General features: G+C 40.9%; 2 protein-coding genes across 7 annotated transcripts in view; both read left to right on the top strand.

The window, feature by feature from the left end:
- The window catches only part of LOC109465412 (carbamoyl-phosphate synthase [ammonia], mitochondrial-like), a 41,862-nt gene extending 30,086 nt beyond the window's left edge, over positions 1-11,776 (top strand). For all 4 annotated transcript variants that reach the window (XM_019762661.1, XM_019762662.1, XM_019762663.1 and 1 more), the window contains exons 29-37: positions 229-306; positions 955-1,062; positions 1,474-1,563; positions 1,947-2,117; positions 5,979-6,152; positions 6,634-6,693; positions 6,919-7,028; positions 7,584-7,713; positions 8,599-11,776. In XM_019762661.1, the coding sequence (XP_019618220.1) occupies positions 229-306; positions 955-1,062; positions 1,474-1,563; positions 1,947-2,117; positions 5,979-6,152; positions 6,634-6,693; positions 6,919-7,028; positions 7,584-7,713; positions 8,599-8,697 (1,020 nt within the window). In that variant the 3' untranslated portion in view covers positions 8,698-11,776. The remainder of the gene's footprint in view (positions 1-228; positions 307-954; positions 1,063-1,473; positions 1,564-1,946; positions 2,118-5,978; positions 6,153-6,633; positions 6,694-6,918; positions 7,029-7,583; positions 7,714-8,598) is intronic.
- Positions 11,777-12,025: 249 nt separating this feature from the next.
- LOC109465442 (coiled-coil domain-containing protein 103-like) overlaps positions 12,026-13,376 on the top strand; it is a 3,294-nt gene continuing 1,943 nt past the window's right edge. Inside the window, exons 1-2 of one of the 3 annotated variants that reach the window (XM_019762725.1) lie at positions 12,026-12,410; positions 13,261-13,368. In XM_019762725.1, coding sequence (XP_019618284.1) covers positions 12,244-12,410; positions 13,261-13,368 — 275 coding nt within the window. In that variant the 5' untranslated portion in view covers positions 12,026-12,243. The remainder of the gene's footprint in view (positions 12,411-13,260; positions 13,369-13,376) is intronic. The other 2 variants (XM_019762724.1, XM_019762726.1) reach the window with 2 other exon arrangements.

Genomic DNA, 13,376 nt, shown 5'->3' with positions numbered 1-13,376 from the left:
GTATTTTATGGATTGTTTTATTTGGTTGGTTGAGTGGGGTAAAAGTTGCCACAATGCTGATACTGATGATAGAAACTGGCTAGAAATCTTGAATTTCTAGTGGTTTATTGTCTATACCCTCCCTGTATTTTCTACACCAACATAGCCATCATCATGTTGTACAGGACTTTTGTGTTGTTCTTGGCAGAATCTCTAATATATCCCTACATGGTGTTTCCATGTATACAGGAGCATCCAGTGGTGATTACTAAGTTCATCGAGGGCGCCCGAGAAATTGAGATGGACGCTGTAGCAAAGGACGGTGTGGTAAGGAACACCTTTGGTCAGAAACTCTTCCCTTGGGTTTTTTGTATCATGTGCTAGCGTAAGCAATAGCCTGGGTTATAACACCCCTGGCTAATCATTGGTTTACAGCAATGTTCTAGCTACATGCAGAAGTCTTGGTAGTGAAGAGAAGATGCCGGTGTACTCTTGTTTTGAATGACTGGATATTGCTGTCAGTCATCATGTGATGATTGTTTGCATGGACTTTGAGATTAGAGCTTGTACTGGTTCTGTAAGGAAAATTGATTAGGTATAGGTCCAAAAATCCTGAAGTACCGGTACTGTACCTAAATAATTTTGAGATACATCTATGTTGTGAAGTAGGAGAAGTTTGAACTCTAGTCCATTCCTTCAGCCTACCAACCTTTCTTGAGTCAACATACATACTGTACATGTACATGCAAAAATTAGACAGAGAAATGGCATACATGTTAAGTCACACGACACACATCAACACTGTCACTGACTTTAATAACAACAGGATTGGTCTATTAACTCAGTAACAGTTTTGTTAAACTGCAAAGAACAGTCAACTATTGAACCTAAAGCTGTTCCATAGGACTGGTATAATTACCATACTGGTTGAACATACACTGTAACTCTAACCGATGTGATGTTCACCCATACCAGGTTGTCGCCCACGCTGTGTCAGAGCACGTGGAGAATGCAGGTGTTCACTCAGGTGACGCCACACTAATCCTCCCCACTCAGACTATCAGTCAGGAGGCTCTCAACAAGGTACGACACACTTCTGGGAGTATTACGTTTTAGTAGCATGTGTAATACAGTGGTTAGCAACCCTGCTTCGTGGACCAAGAGGTTGGGAGTTCTACTCTCGGCTGTTGTTGCTCACATGATGTGCACGCTACTGTAGATGGTTGGGGTGCTTCAGACAGGACATAAAGCTGTGGTCTGCTGATTTTCCTTGTCAAAAAGAACTGCATTTGTAGGAGACTTTCCCTAGTACACATGCACAATGAACCATTTGAAGGTTAGCTTTTCAGTGAGCTAAACTGGTTTAAGGTCACTTCCACTTTTTAAAAACAATTTTAGATCAATTGATAGTGTTTGAAGTGACAATAGATATGAAAATGAATAAAAGAAGGACACGGATTTGCTTTCAATAACTGTTACAATGTCTTCATTTAGGTGCGAGAGGCGACTCGTCGGATTGCCAAGAAGTTCTGCATCTCTGGTCCCTTCAACACACAGTTCCTGGCCAAGGGTGATCATGTCATGGTATGGAGTAGAGGATAAGGTCGCAAAGACATGCTTTACAATGAACTGTCTGCTAAGACAGTGAAAAGAACACAGAACTTAGACATGATATTAGTAGGGAATCGAATAGTGTTTTTTCATGATTTTTCAGTACACTGGCTTTCATATCTAGTGCAAATATAGAGTGTCAAATTAATTTCAAGTCAATTGGAAATGGTAACCTTTGGTGTCACTTGGAAGCAAAGTCCAGTGTGAATTTTTAGGCATGAGTATTGTGTCCACCAACGCCTAATGTAATGTAATATGACACCAGTGAAAATGCTTCATTCCCCATCCCCCACTAATAATATACTCTCACTGTACTTTTAAATCCAACCCTCACATTCTTGTTACCATGACAACAGGTTATCGAGACCAACCTGCGAGCGTCGCGCTCCTTCCCGTTTGTGTCCAAGACGATCGGGACTGACCTGATCGACGTGGCCACCAGGGTGATGATTGACCACCCGCTGGACATCCCGTCTCTCCCCACCCTGGAGACACCACATATCCCACAGGGGTATGTCGGCATCAAGGTACGGTATGAAATAGTCGTTATCAGAACACAAAGGTCTACATAACACTCGTAGCATGTCGGTAAAAATGTACTGTGCCTGTGCAAAACCCGGATTTTTCACGATTTTTGTTGGATGTTTTGATCAACGTTGCATCAGAGAATTGCCTGTCGCAGAAGATATCTTTCCGACATAAACTCAAAGTTTTCGAAGTTGTGGGAAATAGTGACATGATTCCTCAACACTATGATTGTCATGAAGTCTTACAATTCGCGAAGATCTTGTCATTCAAGCCACCCTTATGTGGGATGCCCACATCAACGTGATGGTCAACAAAGGAAACCACAGACTGCATCTGTTGCAGGCATGTAACAGACAAGGCCTTGACATTACAGACTTGACACCAGTCTTCTGCGGCTTCATACGGCCAACACTACCGCAAGAGCACATTGCCCTACCTGGTACACCTACTCAAGAACAAGTGTCATAAATAACGTCATAAATAAGCAGTAAGACGAGCACACTGTTTGAAATGTTTAGTTTATGTATATTTTCTTAATTATTGTCTTTTAATTATAAATCGTAGTTCATTTCAGAGGGTGCCACTGTATGATACACATGTATGTAGTGACTGTGGTATTAAATGAGGGTGTAAATAAACCATTCGTTTGAATACATCCCACTGTTGCTGGAGAAAGTTAGCATTGGATTCAGAACACCCCTTATAACATTTCTACATACCATATATTTCCAAAAGGAGTCATGGTAGGAAGAAATAAACACATTTGTTAAAATAAAACAGTATGCACCCCCATAGCATCAGCATATGAAATTAGAAAGAAAAAAAACGCTGTGCAGCTGGATGTGAAGGTTGTCTAAAAAGAATTGAGCTTCGTTAAGACTTTTCAGTTTTGCTCAATACAGTAATCACAGGTAACAAAGAGAGTCATAAGGCCTTTCAGCACCCACGGAAATCTAATCTTAACGTTTTGTGGTAACCATGGAGGCATGTATCCCATGGAATGAATGAATGATCTCATCCTCGTGTCTTTCATGATACTGCCACATTCAGACGAGGGGTTGTAAATGTTACTGACTTCAGTCTAATATGGAGGTGGATTCAAACAATTTTTTCCTCAATGTGGGTAACATACAACAAGTCATATCTAGCACACCACTGTCGCGTGGTCTCCAAGCAGTATACCTTGTTATCAGTCTGGTCATCGCCGTAGGGTGCAACGTACTTCTCATCTTCCTGGTCTGGAAAACAGAGCTTCTGCAGAAGCCCCGTCACTATCTACGGTGTAACCTGGCACTAGAAGACATCATCTTCACAGGATGCATGATTCCGTCGACGATCTATTGGCTTTTCAGCGATGGCACCAGTTCCCCACAGATGATGTGTATCGCACAGTCGGTGATCCCAATGTCAACAGTGTCAATGTTTGGTACGTACCTCCTCATGGCAATAGAGCTGTACCACTTCATATGTCATCCGCTGCACTACGGTAGTAATGTCACCACAAAGCGAGTCTTCATCGGCATAGTTGCAGTCAGAGTCTTTGCCTTGTTCTTTGGGATCGGGCCTATAGTAATCAAACGATTACAGAACGTTGACGACAATCTGCTTTGTCAACCAGAGCCTTTTTACAGCACCAACCCGGACGCCATCTTGAGAAGCATTTGTGGAGTTTCCGTAGTGCTTGCCGTCTTGGCCATCCTCATAATCTACTACATTGTCTACAAGGAAGCCAGGAAACAGCAGGAGAGGGATGAGCAGCGTCACCTGTGGCTTTGCCAGATCAAAGCCTTCAGAAAACTGGCACCGCATATCGTTGTCTTAGCTGTATCTGTGGCATCCTACCTATTCCTGGTTGCCTCGGGTCGGGCTGTGCTCAATAGTGGAGAGAAGGTATCAACTTCGCAGCTCATAACTGCCATAGTGGCCAATCGGATCTTCCTGACGCTATCATCGATGGCAACCCCATCATCTACAGCTTCAGGCAGCCAGAGTTCCGACGAGCTCTGAAGGAGCTCTGCGGCTTGTCTAACAACGTGCCTTTGGTACTACCACCACCACCTGCACACCGACGACTGGACGTAGCCGTTATCAACTTTCCATGCAATCCGGTCCACCATGGTCAAGAGACATCAGACGAAGTGCTCACGGTTACAGCATCACCTTCTGAACAGGAAATCGGGCAGTACGGATATCAGGCACCAGCTTCCAGTCCAGACCTAACAGAGGCAGATAGGGAAGGACAGCAGACAGAGCGTGGAGATCAGACACCACCTCTCAGTCCAGACCTAACACAGGCAGAGGCACATGGCCAGAAGACAGAGGTACTCGACAAAGGAGTACCCCTTCCTGACCACTGTGAAGAAGAGAGTGTGAGCCGACCCAACCGACCGGCCGTACTAACCGTACAGGCGGAAGTACATCTCATCCCAACACCACCTCCTAAACACAGCGGTCTGCCAAAATCAGCCTCTCCTCGACAACACGGTCAGAAGACAACAGTGGAAACTTTTCCACCTGGACGAAAAAGCCAGAGAGACGAGAACGCTATCAATATCTGTGGTAAAAAGGAAGTGGTCACCACGAGAAAACGCATCCGAAAGTTGGCCTGGCATGAGAGCACAGTTTGAACTGTGTACAACTTTCAAGACCATGATCCAGAGAGTACGTACCTTGTAAGGACTCTTAACGTTGGACTAATGAAAAAAGGAATAGTAGTTACTAGAATCTTACCGGACTGAATGTCTTATTTTCAATCAGAATAGAAAGGATTTTGGAAAGTTATCGAACTCCAGTTATCACACTTTTTTTAAAAACCGAATTTAACGTCATTTTTCCCCAACCGGGGGTTAGATGTGCTTGCACCAAGTACGAGTCTTTTTTTTTTTAAGCAAGATTTGTACAGCTGGATGCTCTTCCTAACACCAACCCAAATGCTAGTAGGGCTCAGGATCCCTCTAACTGAGGGGGAAAATGCGTGTTAAGTGCCTTTCCCAAGGGCACAACATCTGGGTGCATGTGGGGACATGTCTGGGTCCAACCCTGGGGATTGAACCTGGGTCTCCTTGCTTGACAGTCGGATGCTCTATCCACTACACCACGCTTCTGGTCAACATAAAAGGAGCGTGAATAAATCAGTGATTACAGTGGTGATTTATCAACCTTGACTGACAGCTAACCTATGTTATGTGTGAGCCGAGCACATGGGTGGGATTCCTGAAGTAAGTATCTGTGGACACAAGAGGTGACCACTACAAATAGTTTCATAGTTTCAAGATCCATCAGTTTCACAACTATGTATTAGAAGCTATTATAGAATTTAGTTGCAACATACAGTTGTATTGCCATGGGATTTGGACCTGTTACTAGTTTCTGAGTTTTGTAATACACAATTTAATGTATAGGCACTGGTGTAGTTCCATAATGGGTCTTACAACAGATGTATGCAAAAAGATTATATGTTGTATTTGAAAGTTTGCAAGTCTGTTCTCCCATTGTGAGAGTGTGACATGTATGTCAACAAATTAATTGGCCACATTGTTCACAAACCACAACAAAGATATTACATTTCACATTTGGAGATGCCAGAAGTTACAACTTTGTAATGTAATTTTGTGTCAAGAAGTTCATGCTCAGACATTGTTCCTCCGACTTACAAAACACTTTGGTGGAAAGTACACATGTTGCAAAACAATATCTCTGGAATGCTTGAACAGGCACAGAAAGTTGATAACACTCCATGAAGCTTGTTTTTATTTTCATTAGTAGAATGTTGTTGTTATTGTCTGTACTGCAGGCACCAATGTGAAGTTGTTGTTTTTATCATCACCAGTAGAATGTTGTTGTTATTGTGTGTTCTGCAGGCACCAATGTTTTCCTGGCCGCGTCTGCGTGATGCGGACCCTGTCCTGCGGTGTGAGATGGCGTCGACCGGCGAGGTGGCGTGTTTCGGACCAAACGTGCACTCCGCCTTCCTCAAGGCTCTGCTCTCCACCGGCTTCAAGGTTCCCAAGAAAAGTGTTCTCATTGGCATCCAGGTACATGTGATATATCATATGCTATGTATATACATACATACATACATACATACATACATACATACATACATACATACATACCTACATACCTACATACCTACATACATACATACATACCTACATACATACATACATACATACATACATACATACATACATACATACATACATACATACATACATACATACCTACATACCTACATACATACATACATTCATACATACATACATACATACATACATACATACATACATACATACATACATACATACATACCTACATACCTACATACATTCATACATTCATACATACATACCAGAACCATTATATTGGAAAAAAAAAAAGGTACAGTCAATGTGATTTGGAAAAAAATGTTTGTTTTCCTCACAAGCAACATTCTCAGAGATATTCTTTACTGAAGTTTCCTAACTTTGTTTTTATGGGTTTGCTAACATGTGCTTTTTCCTGTACCTTTGCCAGCATTCCTTCCAGCCCAAGTTTCTGCCCACTGCATTCAAGCTGAAGAGTCTTGGTTACAAGGTAAACAGTTCTTACAACATACTGAACAACAGATGGACCAATGACAAGTTGATGAAGAAATTGTATCGGTCAAATAAAGTTATGCATATTGAATAAGTTTGTTCCAACCATGAATACTCAAATGAAACCATCTACATCTATAAGATTGTTCATTTAATTCCTGGTAAATTTTGATGTTATGCTCTGGGGATGTTTGTTCTGATTGAAACTGTTTCCTCCCCCCAGCTATATGCCACGGAGGCCACAGCTGCCTATCTGAATGCTCACAAGATGGACGCCTCGCCTGTAGCCTGGCCTATGCAGGAGGACACCAGCTCTGTACCATCTGCCACCAGGTCAGTTCACAAATTCTCTCATTTCATACATATGCACAGCATCTTTGTGTAGCCAAAATTGATCTTACAATGTTGACTTGATATATATCATAATAATGCTGTTATGTTACTGTTTGAGTTTCTTAAACAATTGTTTTTCCAAAATTCTACCAGGTCTAATAGGCTGCAAGTGATTCTATACCAAATAAACCATTCATCATTATCATCATAAATTCAGTAGCTAGCATTTCAGGTGCTCGTTTTTTTCATTGTCAGACAATTCTGGTAAGCACTTACTGAGTAAAGGATGAAAAATGTTGTCTACAATAGAAATGGCAGTAAGTAAGTACTAAAAGATTACATTTGTAGTAAAACGTTGAACTTTATTCCAACACACAATTTACACAATTCCCCTTCACTGTCGCCTTCATCAGGATAACTAATGACCAATTGTGTGTATTGTAAATTGTGTGTTGGAATAAGGTTCAACGTTTTACTATGATTACTACCAACACAGATGAACTTTCATGATAGTACATTAAATTTTGTAATTAGGTTCAAAATGTTCTTTCCTAGGCTGATCCAGGAACGTGAGATTGACCTGTGTATCAACCTGCCCAACAACAACACCAAGTACGTGAAGGATAACTACCTGATCCGCCGTGCTGCTGTGGACTCTGGAGTTCCCCTCATCACCAACTTTGAGGTCAGGACAGACAGATCTCCTACTTATTAATTACCTTGTCTTGTGTTAACAAAAGTTCTCTGTAAGTAGGAAAAAAATGTTGTGTTTCCTGTTTCCCGACCGACCCTAGGCTTTTTTTTTGTGGACCCCTTCAGGGGACAGAATTTTTTTAGCTTATCGACCTTTTCTAGCTTACGTACCTTGTCTTGTGTTAAGGTCACAGTAAGTAAATTTTGTGGATGACATCCTCCGCAGACTCCAAATCTAATGTGATAGGGCGAAAAAACAAGGCGGGCCAAAAAAGCAAGATTCCTACATTGTCAAATTTTGACGTTATAACCCTTGTTAAACAAGAAATGATGCCTATATTGTGCTAAGTTTACTGCCGACTATATCAACATCCATTTCTCACTGAAACAACTTGGCCTAACAAACACTTCAAGTTCTTTGTAAGGCCTAGACAAAAAATTGTGTTTCGTGTTTCCCGACAGACCCTAGAAAAACTTGCCAACCCTAGGCTTTGTTTAGCTGATCGACCTTTTCTAGCTCCATGATCTGACACCTGAGTTATAAAATGCTGTACAATTGGTTTTCTAACATTGCCACTGAAAATATAAGTCCTTATGCATGTTTTACTTAAACTGTATTGTATAAGTTCAATCACTAGAGATTGCCAAAGTCTAATAAAAAAAAAGATAATCTCTACCTACTGACCCTAATATTGTCAGGACTGAAACAGGAAACACAACATTTTTTTCCTAGGCCTAACTCTGACAAACTTTAACTCGGAAAAAAACAACAACTGGATTATTGATGGCCAAACAATAACCAAAATATTAGACATTAGACCTGTGTTTATGACTACCTTTTCACCAATGCAAAACAATTTGTTGTTGCCGTTGCTAGGTTACCAAGATGTTTGCGGAGGCTCTGGAGCAGATGTACGGAAAACTGGATGCGACCAGCCTGTTCCACTACCAGAAACACGCCAAGAAGATGGTGTAGAGCTAGATAATCTGCTGCAGTGTTCTCACCAGGCCTTTTTAGCATTGGGGCCCCCTATGTTATGATTTTGACCCCCTATGCTATAATTTTGACCTTTATGCTGTCTTTCAACCAGAATAGGGGTGTTTTGGGAGGGAGAACCTTCTTAAATCTTGCAAAAAAAATGAAAATATAACTTCAGAATGAAAACCTTAACTTCACAAAATCTGTTCCTCATTAAACAAGAAATAGTGTCTCAGGGGGTTATGAGAGATATTTTGGCTCATAGCGTGTTTTGCACCACGAAAGTGACCCTTATGCTATGAAAAAATCCTAGCTAGAACACTGTACTGCAACGTTATACCCTATACCTCATACTCCAAAATTTATGTAGAGATTATAATATCATTTCCTCAGCTTTTTTTTAGATGGATAGATTTATTTATCATCCAAACTTTGATAATTTCTGGGGTCTATGGGTGATTTAGGGGATATACATGTTTTCACTGTGAAAAAAAAATCTGAAAACTCCAAAATGCAAATGTTACAAAGATCTGCATTATATACATGATGTAGTCATACTGGAAAATCAATGTGACAAACATTAATTGAAAATGTGCAAATACTCAAAATGATTCCCTCTTCAAACTCTCAGCAAAATGCCTTTACTTATAAGCCTTTTAAAGTTTGAAAAATGTGAATTGAAAAAAGACCTGTCTTGATTAGATTTAAATATAACATGCTGGTAGGCCATGTTGGACTCTTCATAGCTTTAACAGTAACCCTAACCCTACAAGATCAGTGAAAAAGTTTAAAATCAGATTAGCATGGCTAATTATAAAGATCTCTTATCAAAGGACGAAGCCATATTGTTTCTGTGCTTGCATTCTCCTCTTTGCAAAATGTCCATGTTATTCCCCTCTGCAATTTAACAGAAATGCTCTTGAAAGACCCATAGAAAAAGCTTCATCAGATTTTATGTGAAACTTTTCCAAACACATATATTTTCTGCAGCATTGGAGTTAGGAAAAAATTGTACTTAACACCTTTGATTCAACCTCAAATGGACCAATATAAGCATAATATATCGTGTTTATGATACAAAAGGATGAAAGTTAGAATAGGACAAGACTGCAATATGCAGACATGACAGGTTTGAAAAATGAAGGAAGGAATGAAGAAGAAAAGACAACTGCATTTATCTGTCAGACACTGTTCTGTACAGTTTAAAATCTCTGATGAATAATTCCATGTATGTTGTGAACAGTACTCAACAGTTGTGGCATGCTGCTCCAGTTGTCAATGTCTGTAGTCTCAAACAAAGTTGCCGTACTTGTGAAACTATTTACACCAGAAGTGTCGTCATAAAGTGTCTTTAGGATAAGGCTCAACATTGTCGCACACAGTCAGATGTTAGAATTGATGTCTAGCACAAAGAAATATATAGAAATGGTGTAAGAACTTGTAGCTCAAGTAGGGAAAGACTCAAAGGTTATGTCTTCTGCATCAGGGTTAGTTGTGCTGTTTAATATATAGCGCAAGGAGATTTTGGTGATGACTTGCTGAAGTAACCAAAAGCCGAGGTGCCATAAATGCTGGGAAATCAAACATGGCTGTTGACTGCCTGTCGCAACTTGGTGCACTCATGGAGAGGTGCAGGGTCTGTGGAGAACATTAGCATAACCTCTGTAACAAAATTGCCACAGTCTGTGGAGTACAGCAGCATAGACCCTGTAAGTTCAATTCATAGCAGAGCAGGTTACTTTGTAGTCTCCACCAGACTCCTTTTGCAGGCTGAATAAATCGGCCTAAAAAGGGCATATAATTGTTACTGTCCAAGCAGAGGTTGAATGGGAAGATTGTGACCTTTTTCTATGCCCCGTTTTTTTCTGACAGCCGGCCCATCGGTGGCCAATTGGATACTGTCGGCCGGCTGGATACTGTCCGCGTGTTGGATACTGTCTTTTTTGGCCACCAAAAGATCTGCTTGGAGATTAATATGATTGGCCAGTTTCCCAGCCATTGAGTGTCCAATTGGCCTCCTTGGATACTTCACACCTAGTTAAAACCCATTTGTGGGCTTCAAAGAGGATAGCAACTTCTCACAGACTTTGTGCAATGGAATTCTCGATGGCCGGGAAACTCCTTTGACCAATTATATGCCCTTTTAGGCCGATTTATTCAGCCTGCAAAAGGAGTCTGGTGGAGACTAGTTACTTTGAAGGTCTAGAAAAGGAAATATGGTGGAAATGTAGCGATGACAACTCACCATGTGTGATCCAAGTTGAGGAGGTAGCCATAGAACAGAACAATACAAACATTGAACACAATATAGTTGCAATACAGGAATGGAGGATGCAAAATGAAGTAAAGGTCTTACAGGTTCTGAAACAATACAAACATTATATAGCTAAGGTAAAGGGATGTAGTTTTGTGACTGTGATTTGTAGTAAATATCTTCCTGTCTAGCCTTGTAATGTTACATGTATGCTGCACTTTTAGGTGTAGGTTGTTGGAAAATACTAGTAGTCACAGTGCAGTACATGTTGTACATTGTAGCTGCCAGAAGGCCTCGTTTGAATGCATATCTCAAACCCACCTGAAGTTTCTTGTCAGTCTTGAAGTCTTTAATGTTTGCCAAGGAGTGTTTGCAATTCTAGGTGTAGGTGTAATTCAAGGTATCATAGATAACTGTTTGATAATATATTTGTGCATGTTCATTCATAAAATGTATGCAATGTATTTTGTCTAATGTCATAATAGTCTAATGTGGCATAAAATTATGTACTTTGGTCTGCACTAACCTTATAACTATAATAAATAAGGGAATTTTCACTTATTTCATGGAGAGGTAGCTTGTTTTTAAAACTTCTCAAACTACATTTCAAGAAAATGTGCCCGCACAAGTATTTTTTGTACTGTTTCTTAGCCCAATTCTCTGAGGTTTATGTTATGTCAATGAAAAGGGACACTTTCTTCTATATGATCTAGTGGTGAACATTTGTTGTTTTGTTCCAAACCCTCCCAAGACATACAGTGATCAGTCCCTAATGTTATCTGAGATGTTACATTTTGGAATTAAAAATCATATCTGAAGTCAGTACTACAGACTCAATGCCATCATTGGGATGAGTAGTGTATCATAGGACAAACCGTTGGTATTCGTAGGACCCTACATGGCATGAGGGGGCCAGTACACATTGATATTGGTTCCACTGCTGGTAAGTAATGGCCTGTAAACAACAATGAAGCGCCAAAACAGGGTAGGAAGATTCCAGTCTGCTTTTTAAAAAAAATTGCTTGAATCAACAGGTGGTTGAATGAACCAATAACCCCCCTCTCGCATTGAGTGGTATGACCCAAAGTAGTTGGTGACGTCACCAGTCAAAACAGGTTGGACTCGCCAACTGTTCGAGCTTTTCTGTTATTACTTAAGATTACCACAAGTTTCGGTGACTGTGGGCTACATAAGTCCCTTTTAAGGACTCCAGTGCTTCCCAAGACTCATCTTTGTGGCATAATATTTTGATTTTTTGCTGAGAAACTCTAGCGACTGTTGTCGTTGCCATGGCAAACATGGCGGCGCCCGGGGACAGTGAAGACGACGTTCTGGACTTCAGGAAGCTGGAGCGGGAACTGGCGGCGGCCGTGGAGGCTGATCACAAGTACCAGCGGGAGAACGACGCCAAGTTCAGGGCCATCAAACAACAAGTTGGGTCCTACGATGAGTTCAGGTAATAATTTACATGTATTTCTGATTCAGCGGTGTGCTCCCCTCCCCATATCTTACCAAAACATTAAATAAATTTGTCGTAATTTTCTTACTACTTAGCCCCATTACAAGCAGATTTTGTCATAATTCTGGATTGCTGTGATTAATTTCAATCCCAGTCGATCATTCTATCTTCCCCTCCATACTTTTATTTATTTATACAAATATTATTTCCTTCCCAACTGCTAAAAGTCAGAAATAATACTCAAAGTCTATCCTGCTAAACATGGTCACTAGGTGCTGTGTCTCACTTGGTTCATGTTGTTTCACCAGGTTTTGCCCCATGGTGTTGTCTCTACCTTGTCTAATTTTCCCCCTAAGAGAGGCCCCCCATGCCCTTTTCCATGATAGAGGGTAATTGGCTGTTTCAATCCTCTATAGACCATAGATGGACCGACCTAATTCAACGTAGACCATAATTCGCCGTTTTGATCCCATGTAATGCTTTATTTGTAGCTACCCAGAATTCATCGTAAAATGTAATTGGGAGGCTTCTTGAATTCAGCATAATACGTAGCTGGCTCTCAAATTTTTAAGCGTAGAGTACAGTGTTGTTGGGACCCCCATGCAGACCCTCCCTAAGTACTCTCCAAGCAGAGGTTTGGGGTTATTTTTGGTGTGTTTTTAAGCTTTTTTTATAGGGGTTTCTTTTTTGCACTGGAATTTTCTTAACACAAAAATTCCAGTGCAAAAGAGAAACCCTGATAAAAAAAAGCCTAAAAACATACCAAAAATAACCCCAAACCCAAACCTCTGCTTGGAGAGTACTCCCTAAGCTGCCATATTGTACGACACACACTTTCCCCCCACAGGGACATAGTTATGGCTTCCCACCTGCGACCCTTGGAGAAGAAGGACAACCTACAGAACATGGACGTGAAGCAGCCGTGGAACGTCCACGCTACAACACAGGCAGACAGGGAGAACA

The sequence above is a fragment of the Branchiostoma belcheri genome, unplaced genomic scaffold (genome assembly GCF_001625305.1).
Source record: "Branchiostoma belcheri isolate BF01 breed outbred unplaced genomic scaffold, Haploidv18h27 scaffold15, whole genome shotgun sequence".
NCBI classification, from domain to species: Eukaryota; Metazoa; Chordata; class Leptocardii; order Amphioxiformes; family Branchiostomatidae; genus Branchiostoma; species Branchiostoma belcheri.
This window is presented reverse-complemented; position numbering and strand designations above follow the sequence as displayed.